A 23510-nucleotide genomic window follows, 5' to 3' on the forward strand; every position below is an offset into this window, starting at 1 on the left:
CTTTTTTTGGTATACAGTATATACTGTAGTGGTGAAGACGCCGTGCAGGATTTCGCCACACTACATACCTTATTTTTAAACCTGTAAGAACATCCTTGCACAGTTGGAAAAGGATGTCGCAAACAACATGTATTTTTTTCAAGTATACACATTTTGGGGGCATCTGAAATAACAAAAATATCACATGCCAAGAAACAAATGAGCAAAAAGAAACAGAAAGACAACCTCATGTCTACCTCAGTTGCAGTTTTTCTATATTTTATCTTTCTATGCAAGGTATTTTGGACATGATAATTACCAAGATGTTGCAGCTGTTCATCATGCTCCTTTGTATTTTCAGGTGGGGGGCACTAAGACAGGAGTGGTGCGCTACGTGGGGGAGACTGACTTTGCCAAGGGTGAGTGGTGCGGCGTGGAGTTGGACGAGCCCCTGGGGAAGAATGACGGTGCAGTGGCTGGAACCAGGTATCTCTCTCTCTCTGTGTGTGTCTTTCTCTCTCCCCCTCTCCTACTTGATCTAACTCCCTCTTTATTTCAATTTTTCTGTCTCTCACTGTCTCTTTCGCGCTCTCCTACACACACGCTCGCATGCACGCACAAAAAGCCCCCACACAGATCTGTCTGGCAGATCTAGCTGTAGGCCTAGTAGTGGCTTAAACAAATCTATCATGTGTGGTTTAGTGTCAGACAAGACAGCATCATTCTCTTTTTAGTTGCAATTCCACTGTATGGTAAATTATTAGAGCTAGGCCTTCCCCTCTGTAACACAATATTCAACTGAATTATTTCCAAAATGGTGGAAACATAAATTGCTGTGCAAACAGAAGATGACTTCACTCTCCAGAATATGACTTCACTCTTCTACCTACAAAATGAATCCCAAAATAAAAAATAAAAAATTGAGATGGAAAGTAGCTGTGCTAACATATACTAGCAGCAACATGCTCTAGTTTCCTCGACTTACATATTTGATTTTTGAAATATGCCTTAGAAAGCTTTATTTCAATCAACTTAACCAAAAGCATGTTTTCCGCCTCTCAAAGTGATTGATTTCTATTAAAATACCTTTTGATGTGAAGGAATGCTCGACAGCAACTAGTCATGACTTGCATCACATTTTACAGTAATATATTATTAATGACATAATACATACTAGACCATTGATATAACTTTTCCAACATGCCACTAAAATGAATGTAATGTAATGTTTCCCAATAGTCTTGAAAGACCAGTCTTAATTCCTCATTGCCACCTTTCTTTCATAATCTCTGATTTAAAATGACTTGTTTCCACTTGACATGATGGAACCTAGTAGTGGACACCAATATCAATAATTCGATATTATATTGATATCATTTTCATATCAATCTGAGCAAGGCATATCGTGATACCGGTTCATCCTTCCGGTTTACCTAACCCTTCATAAAAGAGAGGGAAAAAAGTAAACATAACTGTAACTGCATGCAAAAAACCCTCTTAACTTAGCATAATTACATACTTAGTTACATAGGCAAATCAAATCAAATGTTATCTGTCACATTCGCCGAATACAACAGGTAGACCTTACCATGAAATGCTTACTTACAAGCCCTTAACCAACAATGCAGTTCAACAAAGAGTTAACAAAATATTTAATAAATAAACGAAAGTAACAATAACGAGGCTATATACAGGGGTACAGAGTCAAAGTGCGGGGGTACAGGTTAGTCGAGGTAATTTGTACATGTAGGTAGGGGTAAAGTGACTATGCAGAGATAATAAACAGCGAGTAGCAACAGTGTAAAAACAAAGGGTGGGGTGGTCAATGTAAATAGTCTGGGTAGCCATTTGATTAATTGTTCAGCAGTCTTATGGCTTGGGGGTAGAAGCTGTTAAGGAGCCTTTTGGACCTAGACTTGGCGCTCCGGTACCACTTGCCGTGCGGTAGCAGAGAGAACAGTCTATGACTTGGGTGACTGGAGTCTTTGACAATACATTGAGACAACAGGAAATTCACCATGTATTTACGTCGCCGAGACATAGCATGGGAATCTTTGTCTAAGAGGGCCTCGGTCAAAAATACTAAATGCGCTATGAAACTCTCTCCAGTCGCTCCTTTGCAGACATTGGGATGCATAGGCATGATGTCCGATGTCAATTACTCATTAATTATCCCTTCCTTTGATGTATTAACTATGGCCCACTTCCTTGCAAGGTAGAAGCAAAACATTTATAAAAAGAGCTAATTTTACTCAAAGATTTTTAAAGGGTATTAGTCATAAGACTTTTAAATAATAATACATAATTTGGTGGGTGCTTATATTTGTCCTATTTCACACGTATTAATTGGAAATGAGCTTTTTTGCATATCCCAAGTCCCCCTGAGGCACCTTCGGAGAGTCGCCATTATCAACGGCGACCCTGGAGCAGTTAGGGTTAAGGGCCTTGCTCAAGGGCACATTGACCTTTTTTTTTTTACCTTGTCAACACTTGGATTCAAACTAACGACTTTTTCGGCTACTGGCCCAACACTAACCGCTCGGCTACCTGCCGCCTTGTGTTTTAGCATGTACAAAGTAACAAAAACAAAACAGATAACTTAGCAAACATTTAAAAAAGCAACCTAAAACAATGAAATTGACTGAATATTCACATTTAAAAAAATGGGCGAGACAAAAGATTTAAGTGCCTTTGAACGGGGTGTGGTAGTAGGTGCCAGGCCCGGTTTATGTCAAGAACTGCAACGCTGCTGGGTTTTTCACACTCAACAGTTTCCCGTGTGTATCAAGAATGGTCCATCACCCAAAGGACCTCCTGCCAACTTGACACAACTGTGGGAAGCATTGGAGTCAATTTTTTTAAATTTAACTAGGCAAGTCAGTTAAGAACAAATTCTTATTTACAATGATGGCCTATGAACAGTGGATTAACTGCCTTGTTCAAGAGCAGAACGACAGATCTTTACCTTGTCAGCTCAGGAGTCGATCTAGCAACCTATCAGTTACTGGCCCAACACTAACCACTAAGCTACCTGCCGCCCCAGCATGCCCGTGGAGTCCATGCCCCGACGAATTGAGGCTGTTCGGAGGGCAAAGGGGGGTTCCAACTCAATATTAGGAAGGTGTTCTTAATGTTTTGTACACTCAGTGAAAAGCCTGAGCGTCCTTCAATCTTCGCATTCATTAGTAGAGGTGAACAGTTTCAGGATTTTTGGAGTCGACTCCGACTCCTGTGGTTGGAGTTAAGTCAAGAGTCGACTCTTGCTTGACTCCCAAAACACGCTAAAATGGCTGCGCACACACCACCTCGTTATTGCAGAGTCCTACTAGGAAGACAAATTTAGCATTCTAGGGAGGACTGGCATGAACATGATACTGCCCATTTGCTTATCAACTTATAAAAGGCCTATTTTGTTTGTTTTTAGATTGTTATGTGTAGGAACTAGAATATTTCAGTGATATTTCTGCTGTGCGCAGCCTTGACAGATCCAATGGGATGATGCGGTGCACTCTACGCCGATAAACCTATTATTTGCTGTGTTATGAAATTATTATCCAAGCATTTTCTTTATTCCAAAGGACGATTCGAACAGGATTAGTTTTTCCAAACGGCCCCCTGTAATTATTATTATTATTTTTGTATTAAATTGACTCTTATGACAGAAGCCTGGGGTGGAAGTTTTTATTCTAGGCGTGAAGATATTTCAACGTCATGTCTAGACGATGACAGGCTACACTGATAACTCATGCTTGGCTGGCAGATATATCGGTGTCTCCATAATATTTAAATTGAGGAAGTGTGATCATAATCATTATTTTAGTGATCGTTGGTAGACGTCCCTCCAAGTAAAAATATCCCTCATTCTGATGATTTGAGCTGCAACATTTTGGGGGTCTAAAACTCACCTTTCTGTTAATTTTTTAAAATAAATTGCTGAGGTGTACTCACTTCTGAGGACACAAGCTCAAATGCATACAAATATTCAGAAAATATGAAAAATCATATATGATTTTTTTTCCTATTCAAAAAAGTGGGGCAATAGAGCATGAAATAATTGAAATGCTTTCTAAATATGGTAACAACTATTTATTGGCGCAAGAAGCTCTGAGGGCCCGGAATAGGCTACCCACTGGTAACAGATGTCATTTCAACATCTTGTTTTGATTTACATTTGGTTGAAAATTACCATGTCATTGGATTTAGGTTAAAAATTACAGGTGAGAAAAAGACAATTCCCTTGCGTTGATGACTTTTTGCAAATCCAATCCCTTTTCCAGGTTCATTCAATGTCATCATGTAGATTTTATTCGTTGAAATGACGTGGAAACAACATTGATTCAACCAGTGTTTGTACAGTGGATAGATGTTACAATGTTGCAAGTTCGCTATAGCAACAGCTTCGGGCTGGACACAGTTGATTGATTTGGTATAATGTTGCAATTCACGAGCGAAACTTCAAGTCAAACAGATAGAAGGGGAGGCAGACAGGCAGAGTAGAGAGATTAATGGATTTTTACTTAGTTGACAATGGAAGTTATAGGACTACTGCTGCATTGGCCTATAGGCTATCTCTAAGTTCCATGCGCTCATTTCTTTTGCCACCAATGGCTCACGGTGTATCAATGTGTCCATATGGCAGAAGCTGGTGCTCTTGCATTAGTTGAATTCTTACTTTCAGATTTGTATCATTTTAATTGAAATTTGTATTATTAGAGATAAATGAGAAATTAAAATGTTATTATTGAAATTAAACTGCAGATCGGTAGAAATAGTATAATAAATTGTAAACTTCCCCAAACTTGAAACTCACTCGCCGCCTATGTCAGCTACCCAAGTTTATCAGGCATTGTGTTATCTTGGAAAATACCGTCCGTATTTTCTTCTTAGCCATGATCAGCTCAGAAATTAACGAATAGGCCTACAAACGTGAACTCGCCAATTATCATGCCAATTTATCCCACTAAGTGGAACTCACGTACAGCAGTCATGTGTAGTCTAATTTCATTCCATAGGCTATTTCACATTTTATCTGTATGGTTTTTAGGATATGGTGTGTTTGATAAGATGTTAATTCATATTCACGTCGAAGCGCATTTGTATTTGATATCGGCCACCATTTAGGCTATTTGATTGGAAACACGCATGATGTAAAAATTGTCTGTTTCATGACAATGTCATATATTTGGTTGATCTGTAGGCTACAAAAAAGTCCAAAGAGGCAATATACTTTTTCTACGTATAGGCTACATAATTTATGTCAGATGACTTTGACAGAGCGTAGCAGTGCGTCTCTCCAACTGCACAATGGAGAGGCGCGGTGGGCATGGACAAGATACATACACTATATATACAAAAGTATGTGGACACCCCTTCAAATTAGTGGATTTGGCTATTTCAGCCTCAGCCGTTGCTGACTGGTGTATAAAATTGAGCACACCACCATGCAATCTCCATAGACAAACATTAGTAGTAGAATAGCCTTACTGAAGAGCTCAGTGACTTCCAACATGGCACCATCATAGGATAACACCTTTCCAACAAGTCAGTTCATCAAATTTCGGCCCTGCTGGAGCTGCCCCGGTCAACTGTAAGTGCTGATATTGTGAAGTGAAAACATTTTGGAGCAACAACGGCTGGTAGGCCTAGGGTTGCAAAAGGGTCGGAAACTTTCCGGTAAATTTCCGGACATTTTTTGGTTAAACTATCCCCAATGTAATGGAATTGCAACCCTCTGCTGTCACAGATCCACCCGGTACTGCTGCTCATTCTGTTCATCAGTTCCGGAGGTCGACGTCACCGGCCTTCTAGGCTACACTGAACTGGATTCATTATCATCAACCCCAGACTTTTCTGATTACGCACACCTGGTTCCCATTTCCCCTGATTAGTACAGTATATTATATATGTGCCCTCTGTTCCCCATTGTCCTTGTCAGATATTGTTCCCATGTCCGTTGGTTGTGTGAGTACCATTGCGTTGTTTCAGCTTTTGTGCTGCGTGCTTTGTGCATTGTGTATTACGGGTCTCGTCCAATGTCGTTTTTCAAGGTTTACCCTCGCTCTTTTGTTTAGGTACATCCCAGTGTTTTGTATACGGGTTTGTTTTGGGTGTATTAAAAACCCTGTGTATCCCTGTGTCTGTCTCCAAATCCTTTATACCAGCGTGACATCTGCATGCACAGTGCATTCTTCCATCACATGTACAGCTGATTCTCAAGATCTTGCACACTAATGAGATGCTATTGAGCCCACACTACTACACTGTCTGAGCCAAGGACTACATGCTTTCTGGTAAGTTTTGATTACAATACTGGTTGGGGTGAATATATTTTATGTGACATACATTATGTTTTGTAAATAGCAGCCTACAGCAAAGTGTGTTTAAATCACTTGTAACTTGTTAACAATTTCTGCTAATAAGTTTTTGCTACCATGTGGGTTTTAGCTCGCTTGAGCCTGCTAACTGAGGAGTGTTAATTCACCTGTTTCCATACATGTTTAATTTTAAAACATTTATCTTACAAAGGAGTTGTTTAATCTAACTGCTTAACTATTTATCTGTACATGGAATAAAAAAAAAGTACTACTAATGTAGATTATTTTCTAATCTTTACAGGAAAATGCCACGGGCACTATCTGATGTGTGGAGACATTTCACTGCAGCTAATGCAGAAGGAAAAGCTGTGTACATTTGCAAATATTGTGGCAAATCATATGCGAAGAATGCAACAAAGATGCAGAACCATCTGGCCAAGTGCATGATGTTCCCTCAGCACTCACAACAAGCAACCTCTGACAAAAGTCCCTTTACTTCTATTCGAGGTGAAAATGATGAATCAGACACCTTATTGATAGCAACAACTCGTGGTCCTCCTGGAATCAGAAGTTTTTTTGACTCAATGGAGGAACGTAGTCAGAGAAATGCTGATGAATGTCTTGCTCGAGCTGTGTATGCAACTGGTTCACCTCTGATGCTCACAGGTAATGTGTATTGGAAGAGATTTCTGAATGTTCTTCGCCCAGCTTACACCCCTCCAACCAGACATGCTTTATCTACTCATTTGCTGGATGCAGAGTTCAACAAAGTTCAAGTGAAGGTCAAGCAAATCATAGAGAAAGCAGACTGTATTGCAATCATCTCTGATGGGTGGTCGAATGTTCGTGGGCAAGGAATAATTAACTACATCATCTCCACCCCTCAACCAGTATTCTACAAAAGCACAGACACAAGGGACAACAGACACACGGGTCTCTACATTGCAGATGAGCTGAAGGCAGTCATCAATGTCCTTGGACCACAATGCTGTGAACATGAAGGCTGCTTGGTCTAAAGTGGAGGAGTCCTACCCTCACATCACACCCATTGGCTGTGCTGCTCTTGCAGAGTGTATACATTTCTTTCAGTGCCATGATGTCCTTGAGGAGCAGTCCTCAAGGACATCATGGCACTGAAAGAAATGTATACACTCTGCAAGAGAGCCAAGGAAATGGTTAGGTATGTGAAGGGCCATCAACTTATAGCAGCAATCTACCTCACCAAGCAAAGTGAGAAGAATAAGAGTACCACATTGAAGCTGTCCAGCAACACCCTTGGGGTGGTGTTGTCATCATGTTTGACAGTCTCCTGGAGGGGAAGGAGTCTCTCCAAGAAATGGCCATATCACAGTCTTCCGATATGGACAACCCCATCAAGAGGATCCTCCTGGATGATGTATTTTGGGAGAGAGTGGTAAGCAGCCTGAAACTCCTGAAACCTATAGCAGAAGCTATTGCACGGATTGAGGGAGACAATGCCATCCTGTCTGATGTTCAGACTCTGCTTGCAGATGTAAGAGAAGAAATCTGTACGGCCCTGCCCACTTCACTGTTGCTCCAAGCAGAGGAAACTACAGTTCTGAAATATATCAAAAAGTGTGAAGACTTCTGCCTGAACCCCATACACGCCGCAGCGTACATGTTTGACCCCAAGTATGCTGGCAAGAGCATCCTGTCTGGTGCAGAGATCAACAAGGCTTATGGTGTCATCACTACTGTGTCTCGCCACCTTGGCTTGGATCAGGGCAAGGTTCTTGGCAGTCTGGCGACGTACACTTCCAGGCAAGGGCTTTGGGATGGAGATGCAATATGGCAGTCGTGCCAACATATCTCATCAACATATCTCATCAGAAGACCCTTGTGGATCTGAGGCTCTTTCCCCTGTTGCCTCCATCATCCTCCAAATCCCACCAACATCAGCCGCCTCAGAGCGCAACTGGTCCTTGTTTGGAACACACACACCAAAGCACGTAACAGGCTGACCAATACAAGGGTTGAAAAATTGGTGGCTATCTGGGCAATTTGAGGCTTTTTGAGCCTGACAACGAGCCATCCTCAACAAGGTTGGAAAGTGACAGTGAAGATGAGGCCTCAGAGTCTGATGTTCAAGAGGTGGACATTGAGGAGGTCCAGGGAGAAGACATGGAAGCCTGAGAGGAAGACAACCAAAGCTTTAGTTTCCAGACTATCATTTTACAGATGTATGTTGAAAAAGTTTTTGGGAGATGAGATGGATCATTGGGGATCATTCAATATTCCCTTTCTTTTGTTGTTCAGTGAAATCATCCCATGTGAAGAGTCAACTCATTTAATTAAAGTTCAATTCATAACTAAATTGTTTTTTTATTTCTATTGGAAGGATTTAATCATTTGCAATTATGTCTACATATGATAAGGTGATGGTTTATGTTTCTGTCTCCATATGATATGGTAAATATATCTGGGGTGGCAAGTAGCCTAGTGGTTAGAGCGTTGGACTAGTAACCGCAATGTTGCAAGATTGAATCCCTGAGCTGACAAGGTAAATATCTGTTGTTCTGCCCCTGAACAAGGCAGTTAACCCACTGTTCCTAGGCCATCATTGAAAATAAGAGTTTGTTCTTAACTGACTTGTCTAGTTAAATAAAGTTAATAAAAAATATATCCAATGCAAGAAACAATTAAATGGTTTTAATTTGCATATATTTCTGTTAATTCCCATATATTCCCGTTAATTCCCACCTCTGAATATTCCCCAAAATGTGCAACCCTAGGTAGGCCACACAAGCTCACAGAACAGGACCGTAGAGTGCTGAAGCGCATAGTGGGTAAAAATCGTCTGTCTTCGGTTGCAACACTCACTACCAAGTTCCAAACTGCCTCTGGAAGCAACGGAAGCCTAGCTTGTAGGCCTATGGTCCTAAATGAAAGGGAAACAGATTACCATTTGTAGCCTCATAGACCACTGAAATCAGTCAAAACGAGCTCAATAACTCAATGCATGCACACAGTCCTATTGAATATGAATTCACCTATATTGTGAGTAGGCCCATGCCGTCTTGATGTACCCAGTTTATCAAGAGATTTACAATTCAAATAAATTCTTACCATTATGTTGCTATGTAGTTAGATTGTTAAAAACAAAGTCAAATTGATTGAATTGATACATGGCTGTCTCTGGGAATATTTCTCTTCAAAAAGTTAACAATTCATTATATTTATTATCGGCATTAAATGTCGGCCTACTTGACCCCCCACAAATCGTCATTCGCCCTTAAAAACCCATATCGGTCGTTCTCTACTTCTGACCCAGGTACTTCCAGTGTCCGCCCAGGTTTGGACTGTTTGCACCCATCCACAAGGTGATCCGTATCGGTTTCCCCTCCACCAGCCCGGCCAAGGCCAAGAAGAGCAAGCGCATGGCCATGGGGGTGTCATCCTTGGCCCACAGTCCCAGCAGCTCGTCCATCAGCTCTGTTAGCTCTGTGGCTTCCTCGGTGGGCGGGCGGCCCAGTCGCACTGGCCTGGTGAGAGATACACATGCATGCATAGACATAAACACACCAATGTATTTTCATGACTATAACTGTCAGTCTAATGGGGTGGTATCATTCATGTGCCTTCAGAAAGTAGTCATACCCCTTGACTTTATTGTGTTACAGCCTGAATTCAAAAAGGATTAAATAGATGTTTTTATCTCACCCATCTACACATAATACCCACAATGACAAAAAAAGTGAAAATATGTTTTTAGAACTTATTGCAAATGTTTTGAAAATGAAATACAGAAATATCTAATTTACGTAAGTATTCACACCCTTGAGTCAATACTTTGTAGAAGCACCTTTGGCAGTGATTACATCTGTGAGTCTTTCTGGGTAAGTCTCTAAGAGCTTTCCACGCCTGGATTGTGCAACATTTGCCCATTATGATTTTTTTTTAATTCTTCAAGCTCTCTCTAATATCCAACGTTTTGACATACAAGCTGTCTTCATCAGGGTATAATGAAGACAGCTTGTCTGTCGAAACGTTGGATATTAGGTTATTAAATTATTGCACCTGAGCTCCTAGAGTGTGCGGCTCTCCTTTTCTTTTTCAATCATTGCTATACAACCATTTTCAGGTCTTGCCATAGATTTTCAAGTAGATTAAAGTCAAAACTAACTCAGCCACTCCGGAACATTCACTGTCTTCTTGGTAAGCGACTCCAGTGTATATTTGGCCTTGTGTTTTAGGTTATTGTCCTGCTGAAAGGTGAATTAATCTCTCAGTGTCTAATGGAAAGCAGACTGAACCAGGTTTTCCTCTATGATTTTGCCTGTACTTAGCTCCACTCTGTTTCTTTTTTATCCTGAAAAACTCCCCAGTACTTAACAATTACAAGCATACCCATCACATGATGCAGCCACCACTACGCTTGAAAATATGAAGAGTGGTACTCAGTAATGTGTTGTATTGTATTGTATTTGCTCCAAACATAAAACATTGTATTCAGGACAAAAAGTAAATTGCTTTGCCACATTTTTTGCAGTATTACTTTAGTTCCTTGTTGCAAACAGGATGCATGTTTTGGAATATTTTTACAGTTGAAGTCGGACAATTCCAGAAAATACACTTAGGTTGGAGTCATTAAAACTCATTTTTCAACCACTCCACAAATTTCTTGTTAACAAACTATAGATTTGGCAAGTCCGTTAGGACATCTACTTTGTGCATGACACAAGTAATTTTTCCAACAATTGTTACAGACAGATTATTTCACTTATAATTCACAGTATCACAATTCCAGTGGGTCAGAAGTTTACATACACTAAGTTGACTGTGCCTTTAAACAGCTTGGAAAATTCCAGAAAATTATGTCATGGCTTTAGAAGCTTATGATTGGCTAATTGACATAATTTGAGTCAATTAGAGGTGAACCTGTGGATTTATTTCAAGGCCTACCTTCAAACTCAGTGCCTCTTTACTTGACAACAGTGGTAAAATCAAAAGAAATCAGCCAAGACCTCAGAAAAAAAATTGTAGACCTCCACAAGTCTGGTTCATCCTTGGGAGCAATTTCCAAACGCCTGAAGGTACCACGTTCATCTGTACAAACAATAGTATGCAAGTATAAACACCATGGGACCACGCAGCCGTCATACAGCTCAGGAAGGAGACGCGTTCTCCTAGAGATGAACGTAGATGAACGTAGTTTGGTGCGAAAAGTGCAAATCAATCTCAGAACAACAGCAAAGGACCTTGTGAAGATGCTGGAGGAAACAGGTACAAAAGTATCTATATCCACAGTAAAATGAGTCCTATATCAACATAACCTGAAAGGCTGCTCAGCAAGGAAGAAGCCACTGCTCCAAAACCGCCATAAAAAAGCCAGACTACGGTTTGCAACTGCACATGAGGACAAAGATCATACTTTTTGGAAAAATGTCCTCTTGTCTGATGAAACAAAAATAGAACTGTTTGGCCATAATGACCATCGTTATATTTGGAGGAAAAGGGGGAGGCTTGCAAGCCGAAGAACACCATCCCAACCGTGAAGCACTGGGGTGGCAGCATCATGTTGTGGGGGTGCTTTGCTGCAGGAGGGACTGGTGCACTTCACAAAATAGATGGCATCATGAGGCAGGAAAATGTTGTGGATATATTGAGCAACATCTCAAGACATCAGTTAGGAAGTTAAAGCTTGGTCGCAAATGGGTCTTCCAAATGGACAATGACCCCAAGCATACTTCCAAAGTTGTATTGGAGTGGCCATCACAAAGCCCTGACCTCAATCCTATTGAACATTTGTGGGCAGAACTGAAAAAGTGTGTGCGAGCAAGGAGGCCTACAAACCTGACTCAGTTACAGCAGCTGTCAGGAGGAATGGGCCATAATTCACCCAACTTATTGTGGGAAGCTTGTGGAAGGCTACCCGAACTGTTTGACCTAAGTTAAACAATTTAAAATACTAATTGAGTGTATGTAAACTTCTGACCCACTGGGAATGTGATGAAAGAAATAAAAGCTGAAAGAAATAATTCTCTGTACTATTAATCTGACATTTCACATTCTTAAAATAAAGTGGTCATCCTAACTGACCTAAGACAGGGAATTTTTACTAGGATTAAATGTCAGGAATTGTGACAAACTGAGTTTAAATGTAGTTGGCTAAGGTGTATGTAAACTTCCGACTTCAACTGTATATTGTGCAGGTTTCTTCTTTTCACTGTCAATTAGGTTAGTATTGTGGAGTAAATACAATGTTGTTGATCCATCCTCAGTTTTCTCCTATTGCAGCCACTGCTGGCTTGCCTCTGAAGCAAAGCAGGGTTGGTCCTTGGATGGGAGACCTGATGCTGCTGGAAGTGGTGTTGGAGTGCCCGTAGGAGGCACTCTTTCCTCTGGTCTAAGAAAATATCCCAATGCCCCAGGGCAGTGATTGGGAACATAGAGGGCTGTCTTTCGGAGGAGACGTTAAACATGTGTCCAGACTCTCTGTGGTCACTAAAGATCCCATGGCACTTATCGTAAGAGTAGGGGGGTTAACCCCAATGTCCTGGCTAAATTCCCAATCTGGTCCTCATACCATCATAGCCACCTAATCATCCTTAGCTTTCAATTGGCTCATTCATCCCCCTCCGCTCCCCTGTAACTATTACCTAGGTCGTTGCTGTAAATGAGAATGTGTTCTCAGTCAACTTACCTGGTAAAATAAGGATTAAATAAAATAAAAAAACTCTAATTATTTTATAGTCACCATTGGCCTCATGGTGAAATCCCTGAGCGGTTCTCTTCCTCAAAGGCAACTGAGTTAGGAAGGACGCCTGTATCTTTGTAGTGACTGGGTGTATTGATACACCATCCAAAGTGTAATTGATAACTTCACCATGCACAAAGGGATATTCAATGTCTGCTTTTTTATTTTTACTACTTATAGGTTTCATTCTTTGCGAGGCATTGGAAAAACTCCCTGGTCTTTGTGGTTGAATCTGTGTTTGAGATTCACTGCTCGACTGAGAGACCTTACAGATAATTGTATGTGTTGGGTATAGAGGTGACTTTATCAATATTTTCGCTTGTATTTACCCCCCAAAAATGAAATGCTAATTAGCTGCTAATGTGGCTATCATAAAGAACTACAAATGGCATGATGATCTGGACGAGACTGCCGAATCGAGACAAAGGTAAGAATCTCTGGATTAACTATCTAATGTTAGCTAAATGTAATAATGATTAAATTGGCTACATTTCTTTAAAAGGACAATTCCGTGAACTATCTTGTGCAAGTTTAAAAATGTACACAATACCTGTTAGCAAAAGTGTCAGCTAGAGATAATGTGCAGGAGCTTGCAGGGATTTTTAGTTTTCATAATGTCTATTTTGATGCTAATTAGCATTTTTGAATCTGAGAGTAAATTGAGCTGAATATATTGATAAAAGTCACCTTGTCCAAGAGAGATTTACATGGTTCTCAAAACGTCACACCAGGGTAAGCCTACACGAAACACAGCCCTTATTTTATGTTTTTTAATGTTTTCCCTATGGGGAAAATGAATGGTGGAAAAACGATAGAAACCATTTCCCTGTTTAATCTCTAGGTTTTATGGGTATTTTGAAACATCCACTGTGAGGCTCTGTAGGAATTAATGGAATTCTACAGTATTTCAGTTAAAGGACAAAATTACATGTATCTAAGTATTGTTTTGTTGTAGTGGGGACAGTAACAGTACTTTCCAAAACATATAATTGGAAAATGTTTTATATATTCTGTCATTTTTATTTTTTTTAAATTTTTGGCTCACATAATATAATTTAAATTTAAATTTAAAATATGCATTAAGATGTCTGTGTCAAAAACAAATGGAGACATTAAATGAATTTCTATGGCTTTCAAAATATTTTTTACAATGGTGGGTGAGTGCCAAGATGGAGGAGCGGGGGTTTCAAAACAGCTCCCTCTGTTAGTCATCTAGTGTAGATATAAATAATTGAGCGGCATGCACACATCAATTAAAAACTTGTCCCAGGTGCTGTATCAGAGAGGACAACGTAAAACGAAAACTAAATCTGTACACTGGAAAAATGCTCCCAAAGCATTTAATTGCATTATACACATTTTTGCAGACCTTCTGACAGACACAAACAGACTGAAAGATGACAGAGAGCAAGAGATGGAGAGAGACAGACATGAGACAGAGGATGAGAGAGAGATTAAGAGAGGGCAGAGAGGGAGACAAAGAAGACATGCAATAGATAGAGAGCAAGAGATGGAGAGAGAGAAAAATTAGACAGAGGATGAGAGAGATTAAAATAGGGTGGTGCGTGCATATGAGAGAAAGATTAAAAGAGGGAGACAAAGAAGACATGCAATACAGTGCCTTGCAAAAGTATTCAACCCCTTGACATTTTTCCTATTTTGTTGCATTACAACCTGTAATTTAAATAGATTTTTATTTGGATTTCATGTAATGGGCATACACAAAATAGTCCAAATTGGTGAAGTGAAATAAAAAAATGACTTGTTTCAAAAAATTAAAAACAGAAAAATGGTGCGTGCACATGTATTCACCCATTTGCTATGAAGCCCCTAAATTAGATCTGGTGCTACCAATTATCTTCAGAAGTCACATAATTAGTTAGATTGCACACAGGTGGACTTTATTTATCTGTCACATGATCTCAGTATATATACACCTGTTCTGAAAGGCCCCAGAGCAAGTGGCACCATGAAGAACAAGGAGCTTTCCAAACAGGTCAGGGACAAAGTTGTGGGTAAGTACAGATCAGGGTTGGGTTATAAAAAAATATCCGACACTTTGAACATCCCACGGAGCACCATTAAATCCATTATTAAAAAATTGAAAGAATATGGCACCACAACAAACCTACCAAGAGAGGGCCTCCCACCAAAACTCACGGACCAGGCAAGGAGGGCATTAATCAGAGAGGCAACAAAGAGACCAAAGATAACCCTGAAAGAGCTGCAAAGCTCCACAGTGGAGATTGGAGTATCTGTCCATAGGACCACTTTAAACCGTACACTTGACAGAGCTGGGCTTTACGGAAGAGTGGCCAGAAAAAAGGCATTGCTTAAAGAAAAAAATAATCAAACACGTTTGGTGTTCGCCAAAAGGCATGTGGGAGACTCCCCAAACATATGGAAGAAGGTACTCTGGTTAGATGAGACTAAAATGTAGATTTTTGGCTATCAAGGAAAACGCTATGTCTGGCACAAACCCAACATCTCTCATCACCCCGAGAACCCCATCCCCACAGTGAAGCATGGTGGTGGCAGCATCATGCTGTGGGGATGTTTTTCACCGGCAGGGACTGGGAAACTGATCAGAATTGAAGGAATGATGGATGAAGCTAAATACAGGGAAATTCTTGAGGGAAACCTGTTTCAGTTTTTCAAGAGATTGAGACTGGGACGGAGGTTCACCTTCCAGCAGGACAATGACCATAAGTATACTGCTAAAGCAACACTCGAGTGGTTTAAGGGGAAACATTTAAATGTCTTGGAATGGCCTAGTCAAAGCCCAGACCTCAATCCAATTGAGAATCTGTGGTATGACTTAAAGATTGCTGTACACTAGCGGAACCTATCCAACTTGAAGGAGCTGGAACAGTTTTGCCTTGAAGAATGGGCAAAAATCCCAGTGGCTAGATGTGCCAAGCTTATAGAGACATACCCCAAGAGACTTGCAGCTGTAATTGCTGAGAAAGATGGCTTTACAAAGTATTTTGGGGGGTGAATAGTTATGCACGTTCAAGTTTTCTGTTTTTTTGTCTTATTTCTTGTTTGTTTTACAGTCAGAAATATTTTGTATCTTCAAAGTGGTAGGCATGTTGTGTAAATCAAATGATACAAACCCCCCAAAAATCTATTTTAATTTCAGGTTGTAAGGCAACAAAATAGGAAAAATGCCAAGGGGGGTGAATACTTTCGCAAGCCACTGTACATGAGACAGAACACATACACTGTATTTGGCACAATAGAAACATTTTAGAGACAAATCACACACAAACACAGTAGTGACACATTACATAGAATAGTTACAACACGTTGGGGACACAATTACTGATTATCATAGCACATAAATATGCAATATTTTTTTAAAGATAGTATTGATATATTATCAGTATTGATGGAAATGTCTGACTGTGTATGTCACCCCTCCCCCTCTTATCAGGTAGTCAGGTGACATATTTGGAAGATGTAGCACATTAGGTTAATTAACCTCAGCCAGCATTAGGATGCCCTAATTATCACATTCTGGCACATCAGATGGCCATCTTGGTGCTGGCAGTATGGCTAAAGTACAGACATACTGTATAAACCCAGAAAACATGACCCCATTGGCCCCATGTAGGTATTCGGTGGCCATGGTGAGCACGGGCTAGCCCACACCAAGCCAAACACAGGCTAGCCTACACCAGCTAAACACGGGCTAGCCCGACACGGGTCAGCCCACACCAAGCCCAACACTGTCATGGTTCCACCTGTCACCAGAGGGCGACAGAGACCGCCCTAGAGACATTAACAACACTCAGGTGTGTCCTATTTACTCGTTATGATTTCCCTGTTAAAAGGGGTGTGTTTTCTGTTGTCCTTTGCAGAAGCTTGAATTGTATACCGTGTGCGGTCGTTTTCTGAGTGAGGTTTCGAGACTTAGTGGTTGTTGTTTTTCTAGTGTACTTTTATCCTAAAGTATTCATGTTTACCCTTAACCGCTGATTCTGCATCTGGTCTCTTCTCTGCACCTGGGTCCAACCTCACTACGTCACAGCAAGCTTCTGCCTCAACATGGACCCATCAGAGATCACCCAGATCCAGAATGCTATAACCCACCAAGGAGAACTACTGGTGCAGCAGCAAGAACAACTCTCCCAAATTTCAGAGACTCTCTGGGCACTTACCGATTTTGTCCAACCACGGCCCAACCCCAACCCAGGAGGAGCCAATGCCCAAGTCTCATCGCCCAGTGATACAGGTGTCTCCATAGTTCCTCCAGGGAAGCTGTACAGAGAACCCAAGATCCCAGCCCCCGAGCAGTATGACGGCCACCCGGGAGGATGCAAGAGGTTCCTCACTCAGTGCGCTCTGGTGTTCGAGCTACAGTCCTCCTCGTTCCACACCAATCGGTCCATGATAGCCTACATCATCTCTCTACTCTCGGGCAAGGCCCTGGTGTGGGCAATGGTGGTGTGAGAACAGCAGCCACCATACTGCAGCTCCACATTAGCCTTCACTGCCAAGCTGCGACAAGTGTTCAACCACCCAGTCGGTAGACGAGAAGCGGAAAGCCGACTGTTCAACCTCCGCCAAGGGGCCAGACCAGTGGCTCACTTCGCCATTGAGTTCCGCACTCTCGCCGCCGGGAGTGGGTGGAATACTGAGGCATTGGTCACCGCTTTCCACCAGGGTCTGTTAAACTCCATCAAGGATGAACTTGCCGCTTGGGAACTGGGAGAGGACCTCGAGTCCCTGATAAAGCTGGCCATCAGGATTTACAACCGCTTCCGACACCACCACTGGTTTCCGGAGCACCCCAAGCCCCCCGAGCCCAGCATTAAGGAGCCCAGGCAGAGTTGACGGGAAACACCAGGCTCGCCAGGACAAGGGGAGACCCTGACGAGCTGTGCAGTTACTACCCCAGCTACCCAGTCACTGTCTGACACTACCCGCAACCCTCCATTGGGACAACCGTCAGCACCACATTCAAGCCTTCGTGGACTCTGGGGCCGCGGATAATTTAATTGAGAATTGCAAATCCCCTGAGTGAAATGCCCCATTTCTCTGCAGGTTCAAGCCCTCGATGGATGCACCATCGGCCCTGGCCTGGTGGAATATCAGACCAAGCTCATTCTACTGCAGGTTGGGGTGAACCACAGTTTTCTTCGTTTTCTTTTGATCACTGCTCCCGAGAACCCCCTTATCCTAGGGTACCCCGGGCTAGTGCTACAATCCACTATTCTCCTGGTCCACAGGACACCTACTAGACTGGGGTAAGAACTTCCAGACTAAATTCCCGAAGACCCCCACAAAGAGCCTCGCCGTGTTCCCCGGCATCCACTGAAGACCAAGACTTTTCCGCTCTCCCTCCCGAGTACTTTGACCTCCGGGAGGCCTTCAGTAAGAGACAATCCACCACCCTCCCTCCTCATCGTCCATACTACTGCGCCATAGAACTCCTACCCGGCTCCACCCCTCCCCGGGGCCATCTGTACTCCCTCTTGACCCCTGAAGCAGCAGTAATGGACAATTACATCTGGGAGTTGCTGGAGGCAGGTTTTATTCACTCCTCTACATCCCCAGCTAGTGCAGGCTTCTTCTTTGTGGGAAAGAAGGATGGAGGTCTGCGTCCCTGCATCAATTACAGAGGGCTGAACAGGATTACAATTAAGAATCGTTACCCCCTACCTCTGATGTCTGCCGTCTTGGAGTTTGCCTATAGGGCCCAATTCTTCCCCAAACTGGACCTCCGCAACGCTTACAATCTGGTGAGAATCAGGGAGCGAGATGAATGGAAGACTGCTTTTAACACCCAGAGTGGCCACTATGAGTATTTATTCATGGCCTTCGGGATTACAAAACTCCCTGGCAGTCTTCTAAGCATTGGTCAATGACACGCTTAGGGATATGTTGAATCGGTTCGTCTTTGTTTCCCTCGACGACATCCTGATCTTCACCAAGACCCTTCCGGAACACATCCTGCACGTCCGCCAATTCCTGAGATGCCTCCTGCAGTCAACTATACATCAAGATTAGACAAGTGTGAGTTCCATGTATCCCAAGCTTCTTTCCTAGGCCACATTATCTTTCTCGCTGGCATCCAAATTGACCCCATAAAGGTGAGTGCGGTCACAGACTGGCCTCCGTCCCGCCTCACTTAAACAAGTCCAGTGGTTTTACGGACGTTTTGACGTTTTATATGCAACTTTGGTGCGGGGAAGCGCCTCATAGCCCTAACCCGCATGTCCCAGAACCATTCTTGCTGGACCCGCGAGGCTGACAGGGCATTCGGTAGCTTAAGGGATGTTTAATCTCCGGACCCATCCTCGTCCATCCTGATCCTACCCGTCCCTTCGTGGTAGAGGTGGATGCCTCAGACACCGGAGCAGGGGCGGTCCTTTTACAGCGGAACGAGGGGGACAAGAACCTGCACCCATGTGCCTATCTCTCCAAGCGGTTCTCGCCAGTGGAACACAACTACGATGTAGGCAACCAGGAGCTCTTGGCAGTTAAGTGGGCCCTTGAGGGGTGGAGACACTGGTTGGAGGGGCACCTCATCCTTCTGTGATCTGGACGGACCATAAGAACTTGGTCTCCATTCAAGAAGCGACGTGGTTGAACGCTTGCCAGGCTAGGTGGGCTCTGTTCTTTAACAGGTTCAACTTTGCACTTGCCTATCGCCCGGGATAAAATAATCAGAAAGCAGACGCCCTGTCCCGCCAACACAATGTCTCTAATGAGGAGAGGGACTCTGAGCCCATCATCCCCAGCTCCCGCAATGTGGCCCCCGTTATATGGAGTATTGTTACCATGGTGCGACAAGCCCAGACCCGAGAACCTGACCCTGGCTGGGTCCCACTACAGACTTTAGTGCCGCGATCAGCCCGTTCCCGGGTACTACAATGGGGACACTCCTCTGAAATGAACTGGGCATCCAAGGGTTAATCAGACACTGGAGTTCCTGAGGTGGAGATTCTGGTGGCCCAACATGATTGAGGATGTGAGATCCTTCGTTACAGCCTGCTCCACCTGTGCCCAAGCAAGTCCTCACGACAGCGACCGGCTGGGTTGCTCCAACTTCTGCCCATCCCCAGCCGGTCCTGGCCCCACCTGTCCGTAGAATTTATCACAGCGTTACCCCCATCCCAAGGGCTTACCACTATCCTGGTGGTTGTCGATCAGTTTTCCAAGGCTGCCCATTTCATCGCCTTACCCAAGTTGCCCTCAGCGAAGGAGACCGCTGATCTCATGATTACCCATGTCTTTCAACTACACAGACTTACCCAGGACATTGTCTCGGATCGTGGGCCCCAGTTCGTCGCACGGTATTGGAAAGCCTTCTGCTCCCTGTTGGGGGCATCAGTGAGTCTTTCCTCGGGGTTCCACCCACAGTCTAATGGGATAACGGAGCGGCCAACCAGGAGTTGGAGAAGTTCCTCTGCTGTTTCGTCTCCACCCAGGCCAGCAACTGGACCAAGTTCATTGTCTGGGCAAAGTATGCTGACAACACACTGCCGAACTCGTCCACTGGACTGTCACCGTTCGAGTGTCAGTTCGGGTTCACCGAATTGTTGTCCTTTGCAGAATCCATGCATGCGCACAAGCATGCATACGCCTGGGTGACCCAGTTTGGCTCTACTATTTTGATCACAATTCAGATCCGTTCAAATCAGGCCAGAGGTAGGCAATTTTGGTTTGAGGGCCATATCGGGACTTACAAATTCAACGGTGGGCGTCACAAATTTTCTTTGGACGGATTTGTTTATCAAAAGTAATTTGGGGGTCAGAAAAAAATATGTATTATCATGTCTGCATACTTTCTATCTAGTTTAAGACCTTGAAGTGTTAACTCATGTCATTTTATCCAAAAGAATCATGTAATCTTTTAAAAAAATGTATAAAAAGGAATCCATCACATCCACAGCACCCACCATTTGAACAGCTCTTGGGCCGGATCCGGCACAGGGGTCGTATGTTGCCCACCCTTGGTCTAGACCTGTTGTTCAAATGTCTGAATTTATATTCGGTATATACAAAAGTATGTGGACACCCCTTCAAATGAGTATATTCTGCTATTTCTGCCACACCCATTGCTGACAGGTGTATAAACATCGAGCACACAACCATGCAATCTCCATAGACAAACATTAACAGTTGAATGGCCTTACTGAAGACCTCAGTGACTTTCAACGTGGAAGATGTGCACCTTTCCAAGAAGTCAGTTTGTCAAATTTCTGCTGTGCTAGAGCTACCCAGATCAACTGTAAGTGCTGTTATTGTGAAGTGGAAACACCTAGGAGCAACAACTGATCAGCCACGAAGTGGTAGGACACACAAGCTCACAGAGCTGGACCGCTGAGTGCTGAAGAACAGAGCCCTGACCTCAACCCCATCGAACACCTTTGGGATGAATTGGAACGCCGACTGCGAGCCAGGCCTAATCACCCAACATCAGTGCCCGACCTCCTTAATGCTCGTGGCTGAATGGAAGCAAGTCTCCGCAGCAATGTTCCAACATCTAGTGGAAAGCCTTTCCAGAAGAGTGGAGGCTATTGTAGCAGCAAAGGGGGGACCAACTCCATATTAATGCCTATTATTTTGGAATGAGATGTTCGAAGAGCAGGTGTCAACATACACTACATTACCAAAAGTATCTTTAGTTTGCTCCTAATTCTTTTTTCTAATGCTCCCAGACAAATGTCCTCAATAATAATAATAAAAATATCATGAAAGCCTCTTATTTCATGCAGCATAGAAATCATTTTTAAATTGAGTGTGTATAAAAAAAATATAATGCTGCAAGACAAATTTCCTCTAATCTTATTTGTTTCTCTCACCTCCTTCCCCCCTTTCTCTCTCCCCCATTCCTCCCCTACCCAACCACTCTTCCCCCCCTACACAACCTCCCCTCCCCCTCCATAGCTCACAGAGACGTCGTCACGCTATGCCCGCAAAATTTCAGGCACTACTGCGCTGCAGGAGGCACTGAAAGAGAAACAGCAGCACATCGAGCAGCTGCTGGCCGAGAGGGACCTGGAGCGGGCCGAGGTGGCCAAAGCCACCAGCCACATCTGTGAGGTCGAGAAGGAGCTCAGTGTCCTCAAGGCCCAGCACCTGCAGGTAGGCAGTAACCTGAGTGGCAGTTTTTGTCATCATGCCATGAAATTGCAAGCCCTCTTTTTGTACTGCGTTGGTCAGTTTTATGCGATAATATTGCGATGATTTCACTGTTTTATGCTGAAACAGTGAGGTGATTGGTCAAATTCACAATAATTGTTGATTTCGCAAAAAAATATTCTATTGCAGAATCGCAGAACCCTGGAGGGACTGGCTTACTAGACTCAAAGCGGTACTAAAGTGTAAATAAACCATCTCTAATGCGCTTTGGTTCGCCTGGAGATGTGCATCGTTCATAAACAAATCAGTTAGTCAGCTACTTCTGACGAATCAGAATCTCATGCAAGCTGAGCCTCAAATTCATAAAGCCATTCAAAGCTGAATGTTATCCCATGGTTATCTCTCTTTTCTAGACAAGGTGCACACTAGTTTTTGCATTCCCCGGTGCCCTGTTTGGGTGGAGATTTAATTTACCGAGCAATGGAATAATATGCTAAATCCACCCACCCAGGGCACTGGTGATGCAAAACTAACGTGGCCAAGGAAATTAAGTCCAGCGCTCTCAACCAATCAGCATTTATAGCGGAAACAGAGAAGGTCTTGGCCTTTGGCTAGCTATACCTACGTTTATGTCTCCAACCATGCTGTCAAAGGCACACAGCTAGGAAATAAGCTAGCATTTATTTCACTAGAAAGTTGCTAAATGCATGCCAGACAAAGCTTCTCTAGTGCGTTCTTCACGATAAAACAGTCACCGTGGGTGACTCGGGAATTTAAAGAGCTCCTCAACCAGAAAAAAAACAAGTGTTTAAATCATGTGGCAGTAAAGAGGAAAGGAGGTAACATCAAAATCCTACTACTGCAAAGGGAGGCTTACTGGATAACGTATCTAAAACATTGACCCCTAGTGGTCTGAATATTGACTTTGATCTCATGCCCTTCTTATGAACAAATCTTTATTTTATGAACAAGTCTTATAAATTGATATATTCTTTCTACAGCTTATTAGTGTACACCAAATATGTTCCCCCTGTTGATGATGCTCATTATACATTAAGGTTGAATCAAAAGATTACATGTAACAAATATGAAATGAAATATGAAACAATTATGTGAAATTGAATTAAACAATAATGTATGTTGATGCTAATGTGATGTACAATATTCAATTGTTTCTATATGATAACAATAGCGTACTATATTTAATATGCCAAACTTTTTTTTTTTACAGTTTCACTAATTCATTTTAATGAACTTAATAATTATGACACACCCCTCACTAGTGTCATTGGTTGCACTAATTGCACTGTTTGTCTACATAACCTGGTTCAAGTATTCATGATATTACCCTGAGAAAGGCACAGTAATGTGAAACGTTGGTAAATACCCATTAAATTTGCTTT

The 23510-nt window shown here is 42.7% G+C and overlaps 1 protein-coding gene across 4 annotated transcripts in view; it reads left to right on the forward strand.

Annotated features, from left to right (window-relative positions):
* LOC115148593 (CAP-Gly domain-containing linker protein 2) overlaps positions 1 to 23510 on the forward strand; it is an 83353-nt gene that overhangs the window by 33121 nt on the left and 26722 nt on the right. For all 4 annotated transcript variants that reach the window (XM_029690624.1, XM_029690625.1, XM_029690626.1 and 1 more), the window contains exons 4-6: positions 341 to 465; positions 9586 to 9799; positions 21913 to 22110. In XM_029690624.1, coding sequence (XP_029546484.1) covers positions 341 to 465; positions 9586 to 9799; positions 21913 to 22110 — 537 coding nt within the window. The remainder of the gene's footprint in view (positions 1 to 340; positions 466 to 9585; positions 9800 to 21912; positions 22111 to 23510) is intronic.

The sequence above is a fragment of the Salmo trutta genome, chromosome 15 (assembly GCF_901001165.1).
Source record: "Salmo trutta chromosome 15, fSalTru1.1, whole genome shotgun sequence".
NCBI classification, from domain to species: Eukaryota; Metazoa; Chordata; class Actinopteri; order Salmoniformes; family Salmonidae; genus Salmo; species Salmo trutta.